The following is an 18,158-nucleotide window of genomic DNA, read 5'->3' on the forward strand; positions in this document are numbered from 1 at the left end:
TGGCTCCCACCACGGTCGTTGTTATCCCTTCTCGGAAAATATCGTGGAATCAAGCGTGGAGGTTGGGTGGTCCAGTATTCGAGACTGCGGGGAATCGCAAGCTCTCACCGGTCGCGCGACTTCGGGGGGTGGTAGATATGGAAAGGCGATCGGAAACAAAACTTAGACCGTTCCCCCTTCTCTCGCTAAAAACATTGAATGAGATAGAGAAGAAAGAGAGAGGATTCGGGGGTGAGTAAGAGGACTGACGAGGCGGAAGAGGAGAGAAAGGGTGTCAGGGCGATCAAAAGTTGTCCACAATGGCAAATGGCGGGCTCTGGACTCTCTCCCGTCCGCTTTATGCTTTGCACCTCTGGGGTTACTTCCATTACCACCACAGCTTCCTCCTCCTTGAAAAGGTCGTCTTCTGAGCTGGACAGAAAATGGTAATCAGAACTCTTCATTCTATCATTGATTTTGAAGCTAATTCACACACAGGCTAACCTCCCTAACTTACGGCGTCTCTTCGTCGAGGCCCGAACAGAGGTCGAGGAGAACGAGTACTCCCGGACAGCAGTACACCTCCCCTTAAACCCCGTGCAAAGCTGTATTCAGTGGCTGACTACGAAAAGTTCTACAACCTAGTCCTTTTTATCTCATCTGTCGCAGTCTTCAGCTTGGCCGCTCAACGCATGAGTGGATCCAAAGCCGGCCGGTGACGCATTATGAAGTACCCATAACAATGCCTCGTGAGCTAGTTCAACAGATAAAGATACATATAATTGGTCATTGCGGGATATAATGGCTATGTGATCGTTCGAATTGTATCGTCCATACAACACTCGCCAATCGTTATCAATCGGATTCCTCACCATCGCTCTCCAGAAACGCAAGCGCCTGTCGACCGCGGGCTACGCGTCGTGGCGGAGGCGCCTCGCCATCATTCTCGCCCTCATCCCCGCTGACCGCTCCCCATTGCTTCGCACCTTGCTGGATCTGCTCCAAGTCTGCCTTAAGCTCGCGCTCGACGCGGATCTTATTGGCCTTCTCCTGGGAATATCGCCCCGTCATGCCAGCATCTTCCAGCATCCCCTTAAGGTGCTTGATCTTCGCCTTTGCAGTATCGTAAGGTGCGAGCTCTCGAAACCACATCTTCCGAATACCACATTTGAGCAGCCACCCTTGTAATCGCTTGATCTCTGCCTGGTCGGGGTCCTCCCCATCTTTGGCCTTGGGTTTGGGTGCAGGCTTCTTTTTCTCTTTGGTTGTTGACTCGGAGCTCTTCCGTTTGCGAACAGCCTTCGGTTTCGGCTCCTCATCCAGTACAACGGACATTTCGCTTTCCGAGTCTGCTTTGACGTCGTCCATCGGTGTGTCTTCCTCTTTCTGGGCGTCCGACCCCTCTGCCGAGTCAGCAGGCGCAGGCTTCGACTTCTTCTTTTTCACAGGCTCCGCTGCACGCTTCTTTGGCTTTTCAACCTCTTCCTCACTCTCGTCGCCAGTGGGTTCAGGCTCCTCATCATCGTCCTCTTTGTCCTCTTCCTCCGAAACGGGTGTTTGTGTCTTTTGTCGCTTCCTTGGCTTTGGTACACTGTCTCGCTTGGCTCGTTTGGGTGCGGCTGTCTTCTTCAACTGCGGTGAGGCAGAGGGTGATTTTGTAGGTGGCTCTTCGTCGTTGTCGGCGTTCTCCTGTGTTTCCTACAGAGATTCCCATTTAGTTCCAGGTCTAAAGAGCGATGTCCATGCCAATCGGACATCAAAATTTCTCAAATCTCACCACTTCTGCCTTGATAATTTCCTCGCTCCGCGTTTTCCAATCCCCAGTCTGTTTAAAGTAGCCCTCTGTAAGACCAAGCTTCTTCTCGACAGAAAGTCGAACTCGTTTCACTGTCAACTCCTCCATGTTTCCCGACTTGAATATCCCGGCAACTTCATCGCGTAGACCTTTTTCTAGCACCGAATCAGATGGCGTAGTGGTTGCTTCGGCTTCTGATTCAGAGTCCGATAAATTATACGTAGGTGCCATGGTATATTGTGTGGAGAGTCGGAGATGTGTCTTGTATGGCGCGTGTTCGTAAGCTTCAACGCTGAGCTAGGGTCCAATTTACGCGTAGGTAAAGGGAAAGGGGTGCAGTAGGATTGTATAATTGAATTTCAAGAAATTTGACACGTCCAGTCGCGTGGTCCTGATTGAGTTGGGAGTTGCGATTGGTGGTGAACAGCAGCAGCGATGACAAAGCTTATCGTGATCCGCGCGTTTGTTATCAAAGCCGAGCGCTTCCAGGGGTTCAACAGTCAAACTTTAATGCAACTTCTTTGAGCAATCATGATATTTTGTGATTTTAATTCTATATGGGATCCCTTTTATTTTCACCCTCGAAGTCAATCAAGACAATATTATATCCCTATATCAAGGCGAAAACCCAAGGTATACTATACAGCGTGCCATATCATATGCTCCTTCAATTTGTTCACTTAATACACTGGCATACTATCAATTGATGGCAGGACCGTGGCGCGCTAAGAGTTAGTACTACAGCCACCCCGATAAATAACCCCACTCCTTGCTAGAAGCGATCGCTTTTGAATACGCGTTTAACCTCATATTACACTACACGGCTTCCTAATGGCCTTTCAAAACATCGGTCTAGTCGTCTCTCGTAACACCTTTACTAAGGTAATTCTAGAGGCTTCAAATGTCTGATCGTAGTAGTATGTATCATATCTAAGCTCTAAGACGTATATCTACTGTATTATCAACTATTATAAGGCCCCAATCAAAGCCAATAGGAGTGTGGTTCTAATGGAACTCGGAGATGGTAAGGTGTGTAAAATTTAGTGTGGTGAGATTGCAAGGGCACACTATCGCTTTTTTTTGTAGTTTCACATGAGCAATACAATTGGTTATGCCACTCTTTTTAGAAGGAGTGGGATTCTTTAGCGGGAGTACTGTAGTACATACAGACGTAGGCACCACATACTAATAAATCGAGTAACTGGTTTCATTGTTTATGAAAAACAAGAAAGAAAGGAAAAGAAACTATATTGAAACTATCATCTGCACCCTAACCCCACCTGATTCCCATCCGCAAGATCCGTCTAGGGAAGGTCTTCGTATTGAGTTGGGAATCCGTATGAACTTATGTCTGAACGGCGTGTACGGGCGATGATAGCGTCTTTTAGCAGACTGCTATATGTAGTATAAACTCCTTTTTAACTAGATATATGGCCGTACTATAGTAAAATGAATCCTGCAGACGACCTACCGAATTCTCCTGGGGGATTTCCAAGGTTGTTTCCTGAACTGTACGGATGGGAATCACCTCTCCACGCAGAGGCTAGATAGCCTTAAGAGTCTCTGAGATACTCATTTTGCGAACTGCGTTGGAGGTGGGATGACTGGAAGAAGTGGAGGAGGATATCGAATCCTAAGTTCCTCACAACTCCGGTTAACTATAGGCTGTACATACGATTGCATACCCAGCTAGTCCCCTAGATTTGCCTTTTTGTAGGGTATCCTTTACGACAGGAGCTGCGGCTTCAATAATCTTCTTCAAGATGCCGAGGAAGCTGATGACGTGGCCCTCGAAGTAAGCGGCGACAACTAGGACAGTGAGGACGACGATAGTAACAGCGATAGCCTTTATAATAGCCTTGAAGGAAGGTATCACGAGAATGGGCACAGGGGGAGACATCGCAGCCGCAGGGGCAGGTATAGAAGCGGGCGTAGGAGTAGATATCGTGATTCCAATATCATGAAATATTGTTAGTATCAATTTCGTAGCCTCGGGGGAGCTTATGTGTCATTGAGGGGTTCGTCGGGGGATGAGGCAGCAGCGGAGATCCTTCAGTTATCTCGAGACGTGAAGAGTTAGGAATTACACACTTAGAAGGATGGGAATGGACTTACTGATTTCTGGAAGGAAAAAAAGTGCAGGAATACTGTTTTCCATATCCCCATGAAGTGCAGAATATACCAATGATGCTTCCTATATCCCTTTTCTTTGTCAGGCATTTTAGTAGTACTCGGGCTTATCATGGACTTTGCATTTTTCCAAATACCCGAAGAACGAGATGACTGCTCACGGTTGGCGAAGAAAATGTGAGTCGATGAAGACGGTTTAGAGAAAGACGTGCTCAGTAGAAAATCTGTTTCGTGGATGACTGTTCACGGTTGGCGAAGAACATGTAAGTTGATAAAGCGGGAATTGATAAAATGAGTAGACCCATAGACTCTTATATTCAACATTTGAAGTTCTGTTGAATACCCGGAGAAGAATCCAAGAAAGGAGGAGGTGAGGAACGCAGGAAATCCTGACGTATAGTGCTGTGTACTCACGATCGAAGAAAAATGAGATGAATGCTTACGGTCGGCGATGGAAGGAGTTTTCGAGACGAGAAAGACAATCGGTGGTTCAAGTAGAGTCATGCGAAATCTTTTTCTAAGGCGATGAGACAACATCTATAACTGACTTGTATGGAGTAAACGTGTGAAGCGCTAGCTCCAAGGCTCTGGAATAAAGTCATCTGCCGGTAGACAGTAATTTCGAAAAAGCATAGGTGATGGTGATGAAGAAAGAATTGGAAAAGTGAGGGAATGATGGTATAGAATAAATAAGAAAAGGAAGACAGTATAAAGATTTAATTGATGTATTGAAGGATAGTTATAGTAGAAAACAGGAAGTAATTTAGTCAGAACTAACTCTCCTCCCTTTTTTATTTCTTCTGAAGACCTCGGAAACAATATTCAAAGCGGAGGGGTGTATAGGGTTTTACATACCCTTTTGGTCCAAGATTACCTCAGGCTATCTTAAATGGCCTCTACCCAAGGCTGATCAGATAGAGTATTTGACCAAACCGTCAAGACGTACTGTTTGCCTAGATAAAATCAGATGTGTGGATGAGGTTGTCCAAGAGTACACGTAAAGATATCATGGAATTCGTGCCAACACACATCCATGGATATGAACATTTACATTCCAAGTTTCGTGCATGCTTCATCCTCCATTCTTCCTGGTTACCTTCCCCATTGCTCGCACATGTATGGATGCCACAAAGTACAGATTTGCGATCAGAAAGGACTTCGCACGCGAAGAAGTCATCGTCTTGAAAATAACAAAAAAGAACCGAGCGACTTCTACCGCCGTGATTCACAGAAAGGGAACGGTACACGCATAAAAAAATACTCCATTCGAGAGTGGGTTCCCGGAACCCCCGTCAATACTTGTCCCATCCGCAGGTGGCTCCATTGTTCGAACGCAGTCTTATAGTGGTGCCACGCAACAAGAAGAGCGGCTCAATATTCATTCGCCACATCCGCTTTGAAAAAGACTTTCCACTTGCGGCTCGCCAATCCAGTTCGATTCGGCTCGATACGGCTCATGGTGGCATAATTCCCGGGACAACGTTCTTGAGGTTTGCCCTAGCACCCGCCTTATTGGAAGCTTTGTCCGCGGTGCTGGTCACCTTAGATTCAGGTGGCTGGCTAGGTCGGGTTGACAACCTAGAGGTGCTCTGCACGACGCGCTGAAGACTTCCCACAATTGACTACGCATACGTGTTACCCCGTTTTGCTGCTGGAACAATTACGTCCAAGATAAGTTCCCCCCAAGTCCAACTGCAGTCAATGGGCCCAGAGATTCTCCGGGGCCCTTTGAATTGCCTTCGCAATGAACACCACCGCTGACTGCTCATTTAGACTCATTCAGGGAAACCGACGACTTCTACTGCGAGACTCAGGGCGTTGTTAAGTTAGATCCTTGGTATCAAGGCCGCGTGGCGCTACTTGGAGATGCCGCCTACTGCCCTTCAGCAAGTACAGGCATGGGGACTTCTATTGCTATCGTTGGTGCTTATATCCTAGCAGGAGAAATGGGAATACATTGTGCGACGCTCGATCAAGAAGAAGAGGCAGTGAATGGGTGCCACATGGAGGCATTTCAGGCTTACGATAAAAAGTTTCGGCCTTTCATGAACCAAATACAAAAAGGTGTTGGGGATCCAAGTGTTCTTGATAATATCCAGCGGGGACCTTTTACCATTGGTGCTGTACATTGGGTCGCGTGGCTGGCATCATGTCTGAGGACATATCGGCTTGGTAGGCTGTTTAGCGACGAGCATGATATTAAAGGATGGGATTTGCTAGAGTATGACAGCCTGAAGAGCTCTACTGAAGCTGACAGGGATGACAAGTTGGTTGAAGGAGAAAGATCAACACTTCTTGGTGCTTATGCAATATGGGTTGCACTTGCAGATTCAAAGCGAAATAGTTTGATTCATGCGATTCTCATTTGTTTTGTCAAATTAATGATTTGAGTTGGTGTAGGTTGAACCTAGACCCTTAAACTAGATGTGGGTCCTCTAATTACCCCGCCTGTCGTTAGCGAGAAATAAGCTCCATATCGTCAGACGCGACCTTTGCTTCAATACGCCGACCGTTTTAGAAAGTCTGAAATATACTAAATCTTGACTAGCTGCCAATTACTCTCGGAATCGGTCGTTATGGATCCAATTTCGATCGCCGGGTTGGTCCTGGAAGTCGGCCACATCGTCGCCAGCCTAATCCAGTATACAAAATCAGTACAGGGGGCAAAAACAGAAATGAGAAAACTAAGCGAGGAACTATTCGCTTTACGAGGAATTCTCGATCATCTAGCAGCACAATCATCTTCAGAGCCCCCAGCATATGAGAAGATCGAATCTGAAACCCCAACACTCTTCAATGAAGAAGTCATGAACCGGGTCCTACAAGCAACGAAAGAATTCCTCGACACTCTCATGAAAGATCTAGAGCCAGCCGAAACGACATTCAAAGGCATCAAACAGAAGCTGAAGTGGCCATTTACTCAAGAAAAGATCGAGGGTCACCTTACCAGATTAGAAAGGGTGAAATCTTGGTTGATTCTTGTTCTGACTGCGGACCATGCTGCGGTCGAAAAAGATATTCAGAGAGAAATTGGAAGTTTGGCTCGGTCTTTGACTGAAGATATGAGAATTAGAGAGCAGGAACGAGATCAGAAAGCGAATCGGGAGCTTTTCCAATGGATAGCTCCTGTTAGTCCGGCTAATTCGCATTTGCGGGCAAATGAAAAATATCAAATTGAGTCTGGGAAATGGTTTATAGGAGGACATCTGAAGCATTGGCTACGTTATGGTGATAAGAATATCTTCTTCGTGGTTGGAAAGTGTGCGTTCCCCAGTTACTTTATACCCGCTTTGGAAATCTTTTTGGATGATATCTGATAATTTGCTAGCTGGGACTGGAAAGACCACCTTGTTGTCAGTTCGTTTCGTCTCGAATGACGATATACGAAGTATCATAAGCTGACAATTAACAATATTAGCGCGCAATCTGTCGATGAACTCGTCTCAATGGCATCAAAAGACAAAACGCTCAGCTTCGCATACTTCTACTGCTCGATGAGCAATGCCGCTTCTCAAATCCCACAAAATATTCTGGGATCAATAGTAGCACAGCTATCTGGAAAGGAAGACTCAATTCTTGACAAAATACGATCAGTATACAATGACATTCCGAAGTCCCAAGCACACAAGCGACCGGTGGACATCAGTGCTCTCGAAGAAGCGATAATCCAACATGCATCTGGAAAGACCCGAGTGGTGTTCTTCATTGATGCTATTAACGAAGGTCAGGATACTAGAAGAATTGAACTCATACTGTTGAAGCTTGCTAGACTTGCCCCGAATATTCGCATTGTCGTTACTACTACTTCGACAATTGTGTTACCTCAGGAAGTTGAGATGTTAAACCTCGATGCAGCTACAATGTCAGGTGATATTAAAGCATATATAGACTACCGGCTTCAGTCTGACGATGCAATGAGGGGACTGAAGCCTGATTTTAAAAAAGAAATCCGTACAAAGCTGCTCGAAAATGCCGATGGATCGTAAGTTGAACCCCCAATTTGAACGAGAAATCCCCAAGTCTAACGACTAGCAGATTTCGCTGGACACAGCTTTCGATAGATAATCTTTGCACACAGAGAACCGCGAGATCAATGCGTGAAGCGCTGCGCAATCTTCCTGGAACTTTGCGTGAGATGTACGCCAGCACTTTAGAGAGAGTCTCAATGGAAGATCGACACTTCGTGCGCGAGGCTCTGTTCTGGCTTAGCTTTGCTCAAGATCATCTCTTTGCAAATGAACACCTGACACTTGATGTTCTCAACGAAGTAGTAGTTTTAGATGATGATTGCACGACATTAGATGAGGATATGATGCTTGTTCCTGCTCATGTTCTTCTGGATATTTGTCAAGGTCTGATCACCCAAGATCAATCCGGCTACGTTACCCTCGCGCATTCATCCATCAAAGAATTCTTAACATCGGACTGGATCAAAGGATCACACGTTAGCTACTTTAGCTTGAACCCACACACTTCAAACGCTAGAATCACCCGAAAATGCCTCGTTTACTTATGTCTTGACAACTTCAAGAGCGGATACACTTCCAGACAAGAGATCTTCCGACGAATCAAACAATACAGTTGTCTGAAATATACAGCTTTCGTTTGGCCGAAATACGCCGCAACTTCAAACCTTGGAGAGACCGAGAGGAATTTGATAAGGAAGTTCTTTGATACTCGACATCTTCCACGGCAAGGAAACTTCGGTGCCTGGATGCAGACACTTTTACCTGGGATAGATGAGCAAATCATCGCGACAACCCATCCATTATACTACGCTGCCTCGTTTGGAATGGAGGCTGTCGTAAAGATGATTCTCGAGTTCGATCCTGATGTTGATATAAATGCTGCAGGAGGGCGTGTTGGAGCTACAGCTGTCTTTGCCGCTAGTTATCGGCAACAATTCGAGACTGTGGATTTGCTTTTGCGGGCTGGGGCAGATCCGACTATTCCTGACCCTGATACAGGATTTACTGTCTTTAGTTTGTCTAAGATGTCGAAGTGGTCTGGATTGAGGGAGCCTCTATCTCGCTGGTTATCTGAAAAGGATACCAAGCTTCAAGACGAGTATCCATTGAGATTCGGGTTGTAAAATATAGACAAAGACATTCATGTTCACTCCATTTTCAAACCGAGACAGCCACAGAGCCGATTCTGGGGATCCCATTTTTGTCGGATATCGATGAGTCTTTCGCGATGATCATCTTTCCAGTACTTTGCCTTCCGAGCCCTGGGGTCTAGCTCACCAATATATGAGCCCTTTGAATATTTTTCAAGCTTTGTTATCACATAATGAACGGCAGACTGGCATCGGGGATCGTCTGATTGATCATCCCATATCGCGTACATTGAAAGCCAATAATTAGATTGCATACTGAGTGCCATATCTGGAAGGCTTCTCTGGCTTCCTGGACGCATTGATTGCAAAAGAACTAAAGATTCCTTCGTCGGTAGCGATTCAAAGGCAGGCTGAAGTACTGAAAGGTCCGTGCCATCATTCAGCCATAGATTGTCCACGTAGTACCGATGATTAGTAGGAAATGCGGGCGCCGTTATCTCTAGTTGTCGCTCCATGCTTGTTGCCTCGCAGAACCAATGAGCAACAGTCCCATCTTGATGGGAATCCTCGGCCGGTTGCAAGGCTTCGATCACCTGCTCCACACTATCTCCATATGCAACAATGGAGACCGTAACACATAGCTGATTCAAACCCGGAGGATAGCTTCCCATAACCAAAACCTCGATCTGACCGCTTGTATGGGCAGAGAACTATCTCTGAATTAGCCACTTTCATTTGACTGCGAATTGTCCGAGACCTCTGATCATTTTGCCTATATTACCTTTGGTACCCAGCTTAAAACACTCTCAAGATTGCTGATAGGATAAACGTATCCCGAAGATAGCATGCATTTCACAGTTGGCTTTGTCAAGAGATGAAAACGCGTAACAATTCCCGGAAACGCTGGTCCAGCTCCCTTAGCTGCCCAGAAAAGGTCACTGTGGTTCTGGTCATCCGCTCTAACAAGCTGCCCAGCAGCAGTGACAACATCTACGGCGATGAGCTGCTCACATGCCCATCCCCAATTCTATCATTGTTAGCACCTATCCATATAGAAAAGCATCAATAGTAGAACGTACATTGCAGTTCCAGCCCATACCTCCACCAAGAAGAAATCCTCCAAGGCCAACATCATGGCAATGCCCCACTGAACAGACCCGTCCCTTTGGAGCCAGGTAATTTACCAATTCTGTTCCCGTCACAGCAGGCGGGATGCTGACAATAGACGTATCCTCATCGAAAGTGGGTCCTTTGGACATTTCTCCCATATCTATTAGGATAGCGTCATCACGGACACTCCAGCCTGCGTAGCTATGACCGCCCGCGCGAACAGAGACCTGACATTTCAATTGATGGGCGACATTGACCACTTCTACTATTTGCTGTGCATCTTTCACAAAGGCAATTGCAATAGGATAACGTTGTGGCTTTTGAGCGTTGAATAATCTTTTGGTACGTGCGTCTTCGTAAATTGCGGGGTCGGCGTTGTCGCGCCAAATGATCTTGACTCCTGTTCCGTCAGGCTTTGTATTGCTGCTATCGCCTGACTGCATGATGAATGAAACTCCGACGGGCTTAGAATAGAAAAGTCACTTTGGGCCTTGTGGCATCATCAATGGTCGAATGTGATTGAGCAGGGGATGTGATATGGGGAACCTATTAGTGCGATAATGAGGTGCATTTCGATGTTCCGTCATTCCGATGTTCCGTCATTCCGATACTAAACTCTCTCTCCAAGCGAGATATAAGACTATATTCATATTCTTATGTTATGGTTACTCTGATATATTCAAAATCCATAAAATCCATCGTAATAGCAACGTTATTTTATTAAGAGTATAGATAAAAGCGTCCGGGAAGTATTCGCCAGCACAGTGTCTACCGAGTACTGAAGCCATACCACAATTGCTAACACGGTAGTACTTATCCGGCATATTCCCTTGATAACCAATCCGTCGACGCCTAGACGTGAACAGGGCCAAGATCAACCAGGCCAGGGAGGAGATCATCTTCGGCAATGGCATCACGCTTCAGAATTCCACCGACGGCAACACCGCCCGGAAGAACGTCTATGTTCTCTTCGGGAATTGGGTCACGCTTGATAGCGACAATATCACCAACATTCACGATCTCGTCATTGCTTGGTACCGGTGCTGCCATGGCGGAGGCGGCTAGAGAGATAGCAATGGTGATGATTGAGAAATGCATATTGAGAGATCTGTTCAATGTTAAATAAAGGTGTAACTGTAGTATCAAGGAGCTTCGTCTACATACTTCCGAATCGGATATGATCTATCAGTAGAGTATTGGATGCGACCGGAGACTAATATGCAGGAATTGAAGATCGGGAGATGCGTAAGAAGAACTTAAAGGATACGATAGCTTCTTTGTAAGTAGCCCTGGTGGATCATATTGCGAAACAATTAAGCCTATAGTAAAAGTGGGTACCGATGTCATAGACTGACTGCACTGTCACCACCAAAATGGGGATTTGGCTACTATTTTCTTTGCACGGATAGGTCAAGTCAATCAAAATGTTACATTCTTTATCTTATAAAATTCATATTTTCTATATGATGGAATTTATTGACGATCTATACCGTTAGAGGGTGATGTAATACTACCCACTTTTAATTGGCCGGAGTTGGGTCCAGTAGTAGTTCCAAGAGCGGCTATACCAGGGTCTGTCGCATCGCTTATAAAGTTGGAGATATAACAGAACTTCTGTAGAGCGAATGATAATTATTCTTGATTACCTAGTACTCTCCCACACTACACATCTTTTATACACAATTGTGTACCTATAGAAAAGGTGTTATAATATGTGGTGATATCAGGTATACACCGTACTAGTCATCTAAGCCTCTAGAATTACCCTAGTAAAAGTATTATAAGAGACGGCTAGACTAATATTTGGAAAGGCCACTGGAAGGAAGAGAATGCTCCGATACATATCGAGTCCCATGATGTATATGTATAGTAACCAATAATTATATTGTGCCAATTAGATCTAGTCGCTCCCGACAGCTGGGCGGTATACTTAAGTGTTGCTGATGCAGTAAATGTTCCTGACACCGCCGACCCACTCCGCTCCGCGCTCCGCCGATCCCGCCGCTAAATTAGAAATCAAGAAACTCACCCCAATCCAACTTACCAACATCACCACCGCACAAAAAATGGCCAACGTCTCACCAGAACAACTAGCCTCCCTACGGGGCCAATACAATCTCTTCACCCAAAAGCCAGCATCCACAGACTCTGCAGAAGAAACAAAGCCACTCCCAAAGGGCGTAGTCCTCGATAAAGATGGAAAACCGTAAGCAAAACACCATGACTCCCAATCCCACCTCAATCCACCTCAAAAGAATAAAAACTAACCTTATGCAGCTGCCGAACCTGTACCTCCGTCTCCTCCTGGCGCGCACTCACAAAACAATCGCAATCGCAATCGCAATCCCAATCCCAATCAAAACCCGATAACTCTACCTCCCCTCTCTCCTCCCCAGCAGACAAAGTGACAGTATCAACCACTGGCCTCGCCGCGCCAGCCTCAGCCTCCGCATCAACAACACCCACCGACTGTCCTCCAGACGTTGAAGAACTGGGTCGCTCAACTTGGACCCTTCTGCACTCGATGGCAGCTACGTATCCTGAAAAGGCGGATACGGCACAACAAGCCGATATGCAGGGGTTTCTGAAGTTTTTCTCGAAGTTGTACCCGTGTTGGGTTTGTGCGGATGATTTTCAGAATTGGATGGCGCATCCTAGTGGGAGGAATCAGCCGCAGCTTGGGGGGAGGAAGGAGTTTGGGTGGTGGATGTGTGAGGCGCATAATGAGGTTAATCGGAAGTTGGGGAAGAAGGAGTTTGATTGTCGGTTTTGGGAGGAGAGGTGGCGGACTGGATGGAAGGATGGGAGATGTGATTAATTGATACGTTGATTTTGTGGATGGGGTTTTCGACTATTTACTCGATTTAGGCCTGGGGGGGGGTATTGTGGTGGATTGTGTGCCATGTGCTTTCTTTTGGTTCTTTCCTCTCTACTACTGGTATTGGGCATCTCCGCACTCTGTACGATATTCGATTTGATAGACTGTATTTTATATGTATACTACATTACACCTCGATAGACTCAACAATTTTGCTTGGAAAGATCCACGGTTCCAAAGTTTACAAGGATAGATGAATACACTATGAAAAAATAGCCATTTGCATAAATTGAAAGCCGCTAAACAATTATAATCTCGGGTACAAAGACATCTAGACAGGGTGGAAAGTAGGAGATTTTGTCCCCCCAAAAAGCGCCGCCAAACACACAACTTTCTCCACGTGCAAGAAGATGAAAACGAACCCCATTTTATACCTTCATGTCAGGGAGAAGAAAGAAAAAGCTGGAGGAAAACCGTCAAAACATCATGATGCTGAATTTAGTATTGCCCAGGGACGAACAAGCGAAGGCCGCTAGCCGGGGCACCGATCTCAGTAATATCGGATATCCGGCAGACGCTGCCCTTGTATTGTGGGTGGTACTTGGCGCCAGTGAACAGGTCAGCCACGTTGGGGGATCCACTGAAGATGGGGGTGTAGGAAGCGGCGCAGATGTCGAATTCAGCGAATTGGTCAAACTCGATATCAATCGCGTCTGATGGGTTGCGTTCACACTGGGCCTTGATCTTACGGGCCTGCTCGAGAAGCTTGGCAGCTCCACCATTGGCCAGCATGCGGTTAGCGAATCCCAGGGCGGAGTTGTAGTTCTTGTTGGCGAAGGAGAACTTCATGGCAGCCATCAAGGCGAGTTGACGGTGAGCCACTTCCAGCTTGGGGATGGTGAAGTAGGCGGACAGCTCGAGGCTTCGCTTGAGACCCTCCTCCGAGTCGGTAGAGACGCCGCGACGCTCAAGTTCGATAGACATGGCGAGAATGTACTCGCGGGCAGTCTCGATAACCTTCTTGGCCTGTTCAACCTCGGCTTCGGAAGAAACAGTGTTGACGAGGAGGCCGTGCAAGATACCCTTGAAGATCCTCACACCCTCTTCCAGCTTGTTGGCCCGCATGGCAGCGTAACCTTCTTGGAGCTCAGCGCCAGCAATGGTCTCCAGATCCCGGGGAATGATGGGCAGAACCTTGCGGCTGTCTGTCTCCTCGGTTGTCCTCCGCACGTAGTTGACAAGAGGTGGCAATCCAGCGGTGGCAGGGAGATAGGTTTTAGATGCCTTGAAAACTTCGAGGAATCGGCTCTTCAGAGGTGCAAACTGCACAGCACCGACCTGTCGGTTGAGAAGCTGCATGGCAGTGTCGAAAGAGCCAGCCGCAACATGGTCAGCCGCCAGCGGGGAGTTGCGGGCCCACAAATCGGCCTCTGAGCTGCCAGCGCCAGCCTCGGCACTTTCAACATTGACGAACTCGACATCCTCCTCGACATTAACATCATCACCCATATCCCATCCAGAAGCATCTTCCTCCTCGTCACCCAAAGTATCCTGAGCAAGAGCAGCCTCTGGCTCGGCGTCATCGAACTCGAAGGCATCGCCGGCATCTTCCTCATCAGCAGCACCGACCTCTCCAAGCAGGGCCTTCTCGAATGAGGAGTGACCCGCAGCCTTGACAGGCCACTTGGACTTGAATGTTGGAACGATAGGGAGGGCTGTCTTCAGGGGTTGTTCAACGGTGGGGAGAGTGATCTGGTCTTCTGTAAGGCCACAAGCTTCCAGAATAGACTCAGCTTCTTCGGTCAAACCATTGGACTTGGCAGTGAGATACGCCAGAGGATCTAAAATTGATTAGCATATAAGTACAATAAAATAAAATAAAGAAAAATGGTAAGTTGAACAGGGGTGTGAGCGTACATTGATCAACCTCCTTGAACATCTGGATTCTGTCTTCGACGTCTCCCCGGTAGATGGCGTTCTGGAAGCGAGAAGTGAAGTCGCCACGGTGCTCGGCGATCTTCGCCATACGGGCGAGCTTCTCTTGATCACCGGTAGCCAGATACAAGAAAGAGAGCTTATCGAAGTTGCGTTGCTTCTGGTAGGTCATCTCGACAGTTTGGTGGTTACCATGGGCCAAAGCTTCAGCTCCAAGGCGGTTCCAGAAGTTGGGACGGTCCAGCTCGCGAGCCATCTCAATAGCCACTTCCAAGTTACCACACTCGAGAGCCAAGTCGAATCTCGTTTGCGGGTCTTGAACGAACTGAAGAGCGATCTCTGGGTAACCCTTCTTCTGGAGGTAAGAAATAATGCTCTGACCAACTAAGCTTGAGTTCTTAATAATTTGCAGCATTTCGTCGTAGTTGCGCTTAACCAAAGCAAGCTTGAAGCGGTACTCAGTAGGGTCAATCTCAAGAACCCGAGGCGACGCGTTTCGGTCGAGGCAGTAAACGTTGCGGCCCTTGACACGCACAAGGTACACGGTCTGGTCCAGGGTGCGAATGATTCCATTGTCACTGGAGGTAAATATCAGTATAAATTGCGTCGTAATGAAAAATAATTAGGTACCTACCCGTTCAGCAAAGAATACTTGACGTGGTTCAAGGTGGAATAGATGAGGACACCGGTATCATCCCAGGTGGCGCTCTTGATGCGAATGGTCTCATGCAAGGTGCTAACTTGTTCCAAAGTCTTGGTGACAATAGTAACATTGTGCTTGCTGAGCAGAGCACAGTAGAGACCATCATTTGACCAAACAACATATTTCACGCCGCTAACAGTAACCTCGGCAAGTTGTTTCTTCTGCTGGATATCAAAGAGAGCAACAGTTGTGGGGGTGATGAACAGAAGGCAACCAGTGCCGCCGAAGTAGATGTCAGTTGTACCAGCAGGGGGCTTAATTGTCTTGGTGGTGGAGTTGCTCAGGTCCTTGATATCAACCTGTTGGGTCGCAGGGTTGAAGACGGCGAAGCGGTTTCGGGCAACAAAGACGGCAGATGTGGCCTGGCCACGCTTAACATCGGTGGGTTCGACTGCACCGGTCGCATCGCGGGGAAGGTGAATCAACTCGTAGGTTCCACTGTCGGCGGGGGATGTGACAAGAATAGCACGCTCGGCGGGGTTGTAGGAGACGGTTCGTGGGGGAACCCATGGGGAACCAAGCTTGCGCAATGAGAGCATAGGAGGAGACTCGACATTCTTGGCAAAGTCGTATGACTTAACATGCTTCTCCTTTGTAATGTAGAAAAGCTGGTTCTGGTGAACAGCGGAAGCCGGTCGCTCGCGCTCCAGCTTGAAGACCATGACACCAGTATCGTGACCAGCAGCAAACAGGTTGATCTTGGGGTGGGCAGCAATCACCCAGAATCGGTCCACATCCCTCTTGAAAGATTGCACTGAGGTTCGCTTATTGAGATCCCATACACGAATGGTCTTGTCCTCGCCGGCGGAGAGAATGAGGTCTTGGTGAGGGTGGAAGAGGGCGGCGGAGGCGTTCTGGAAATGGCCGCGGCAGGTATCGACCTCCCAAGCCTTGGTTTCTGTAATCAATCAGCAAGTTAGACGATATGAACTTTCAGGTGAAATAAGTTGACGAACCGCTCATGCGCCAAAGCTTGATCAAGCGATCATCGCCAGCTGAGACAATCAATGGCAATGTTGGGTGGAAGGACACCCAGTTGACACCCCGATCGTGGCCCTCCAAAACGAATTTCACAATAGCGTCTGTGTTTCCGAACATATCTGCTTGGTTGGGATTGGCTCGTGCCATCTGGTCTTCGAAGGAAACCGAGGTTGGGGCTGAATGCTTCTTCCGCAGGCCGGAGATGTCCCAGATGCGGACGGACTGGTCGAGCGAGGCTGAGGCAATCAAGTCCTCTGTGGGGTGGAATTGGGCGCACATAACATAGTGGTTGTGACCGGTCATCGTGCAGACTAAATAAAACAAAAAATGTCAGCAAAGAGGCCAGCTATGAACTCCAATCCAAGCAACACTTACTCAAAGATCGGTTCTGCCAATTCCAGATTCGGATCGTCTGATCATCGGAGGCAGACAGAATCCAAGGGAGCTCTGGGTGGAAATAGACAGTGCGCACATAGTCCAAATGACCATTTAATGTGAACAGACACCTGCGTGTCTGGTAGTTCCAGACCTTGATCTTGTAGTCATCACCTCCGGACACAAACAGGGGCTGAGTAGGGTGGAAATCAACGCCGCGGACGGGGCCATCGTGTTCTTCGAATCGGTCAATGAGGGTTCCCATACGATAATCCCAAAGCTGGATGGTGGAGGAGTGAAGCGAAACAAGGATCCATGGCCTGATGAAGATGTCAGTTGGAGATTCTCCAGGTTGTGTACATGTGTAGGTGTCCCCGCGGGACAGACTGACCGTGTAGGGTGGAAGGCGATTCCCTTGGCTCTGGACGATTTGGACTCAAACTGTACAGCAGACGGAAGTTAGTAAATCCAATTGATATCAGGGAGCACTGCTGAGCGAAGTCGAGATGCTTCTTCCGCCATCGGGGAGATCGAGGGGTGTTGTTACCTTAGTGAGCATGTTTGGGGAGGACTGCATCTTGAAGAGTTGGCCGGAGCCGCACTGAGCAGTTGCAAGCTCCGCACAATTAAAGCGATGGAAGCGACAGAATCAACCAGTGCATACACTTGCCAAAGATAACAAGAGGGCAAGGCAAGGCGCAACGGTGGTTAGATACCTATGTAGCGTAGCAAGAGCAACACGGTAAACTAAACGTGGACTTATTGAGTAAGCGAATGGCGGCAGCCAATCATCTTCGCGGGCGGTGAGCGGTCAGGGGAACAGGGTCGTGACGTCGAGTCTATATACATTAAAGTGCTATTTTAGAGTGGAATATGTTTATTCGTTTTTTAATTTTTAATTTTTAGATATTCTATTTGTTATTCTACTCGTCTCAAACGACAAGTAGCTAAATCTCCATTGGTGCCGGTCGTGGTGGCTCTTAATTGGTGATCTGGGGACGGAGACATCTCCCCGCTGCTAGAAACATCTGGAACACCATGTTGCGACGATCAACCTATAAAGCCTCTTGCTTCTCCTGCACCATTCCTAATATAAAATTTTGACCGTGCGCTCGCTCTTCTAGAACACAGTTCTTTTATGTTTGCCTCCACCAAATTTCCCTTAGATGGCAAGTTTACTGAGCAATTAGTGACGTGATGTTCCGAGAACTGTGGCGCATGGAATAGATATGTCTATGGAACTCCAATTTGAAGGTACATCATCAATGAAGAG

The 18,158-nt window shown here is 47.3% G+C and overlaps 8 protein-coding genes across 8 annotated transcripts; 3 read left to right on the forward strand and 5 right to left on the reverse strand.

Moving 5' to 3' along the window:
- Positions 1–299: 299 nt before the first annotated feature.
- On the forward strand, positions 300–698 carry N7478_002082 (DUF5310 domain-containing protein; the record flags this gene model as incomplete). Its single annotated transcript, XM_056918296.1, has 3 exons — positions 300–398; positions 478–555; positions 612–698. The coding sequence occupies 3 exons, from the start codon at positions 300–302 to the stop codon at positions 696–698; spliced, it is 264 nt and encodes an 87-aa protein (XP_056783907.1).
- Positions 699–834: 136 nt separating this feature from the next.
- Positions 835–2,071, reverse strand: N7478_002083 (putative transcriptional regulator; the record flags this gene model as incomplete). The annotated part of the gene is made up of 2 exons (XM_056918297.1): positions 835–1,677; positions 1,757–2,071. Coding segments are annotated over 2 exons (1,158 nt in total), but the record flags the coding sequence as incomplete, so codon positions are not given.
- Positions 2,072–3,428: 1,357 nt separating this feature from the next.
- On the reverse strand, positions 3,429–3,674 carry N7478_002084 (uncharacterized protein; the record flags this gene model as incomplete). Its single annotated transcript, XM_056918298.1, has 1 exon — positions 3,429–3,674. The coding sequence occupies one exon, from the start codon at positions 3,672–3,674 to the stop codon at positions 3,429–3,431; it is 246 nt and encodes an 81-aa protein (XP_056783909.1).
- A 2,806-nt stretch (positions 3,675–6,480) lies between these two features.
- N7478_002085 (uncharacterized protein) lies at positions 6,481–8,996 on the forward strand (the record flags this gene model as incomplete). Its single annotated transcript, XM_056918299.1, has 4 exons — positions 6,481–7,165; positions 7,233–7,257; positions 7,323–7,886; positions 7,940–8,996. The coding sequence occupies 4 exons, from the start codon at positions 6,481–6,483 to the stop codon at positions 8,994–8,996; spliced, it is 2,331 nt and encodes a 776-aa protein (XP_056783910.1).
- A 23-nt stretch (positions 8,997–9,019) lies between these two features.
- Positions 9,020–10,516, reverse strand: N7478_002086 (FAD-binding oxidoreductase; the record flags this gene model as incomplete). The annotated part of the gene is made up of 3 exons (XM_056918300.1): positions 9,020–9,673; positions 9,745–9,990; positions 10,043–10,516. The coding sequence occupies 3 exons, from the start codon at positions 10,514–10,516 to the stop codon at positions 9,020–9,022; spliced, it is 1,374 nt and encodes a 457-aa protein (XP_056783911.1).
- Positions 10,517–10,925: 409 nt separating this feature from the next.
- On the reverse strand, positions 10,926–11,171 carry N7478_002087 (uncharacterized protein; the record flags this gene model as incomplete). The annotated part of the gene is made up of 1 exon (XM_056918301.1): positions 10,926–11,171. One exon carries the CDS (start codon positions 11,169–11,171, stop codon positions 10,926–10,928), a length of 246 nt encoding a protein of 81 aa, XP_056783912.1.
- Positions 11,172–12,139: 968 nt separating this feature from the next.
- Positions 12,140–12,891, forward strand: N7478_002088 (flavin-linked sulfhydryl oxidase; the record flags this gene model as incomplete). The annotated part of the gene is made up of 2 exons (XM_056918302.1): positions 12,140–12,279; positions 12,351–12,891. 2 exons carry the CDS (start codon positions 12,140–12,142, stop codon positions 12,889–12,891), a joined length of 681 nt encoding a protein of 226 aa, XP_056783913.1.
- A 498-nt stretch (positions 12,892–13,389) lies between these two features.
- N7478_002089 (coatomer subunit alpha) lies at positions 13,390–17,462 on the reverse strand (the record flags this gene model as incomplete). The annotated part of the gene is made up of 7 exons (XM_056918303.1): positions 13,390–14,732; positions 14,809–15,404; positions 15,461–16,427; positions 16,486–16,821; positions 16,886–17,205; positions 17,277–17,326; positions 17,433–17,462. The coding sequence occupies 7 exons, from the start codon at positions 17,460–17,462 to the stop codon at positions 13,390–13,392; spliced, it is 3,642 nt and encodes a 1,213-aa protein (XP_056783914.1).
- Between the last annotated feature and the right edge of the window lie 696 nt (positions 17,463–18,158).

The sequence above is a fragment of the Penicillium angulare genome (genome assembly GCF_028827245.1).
Source record: "Penicillium angulare strain IBT 27051 chromosome Unknown utg000002l_segment0_segment0, whole genome shotgun sequence".
Classification (NCBI taxonomy): Eukaryota; Fungi; Ascomycota; class Eurotiomycetes; order Eurotiales; family Aspergillaceae; genus Penicillium; species Penicillium angulare.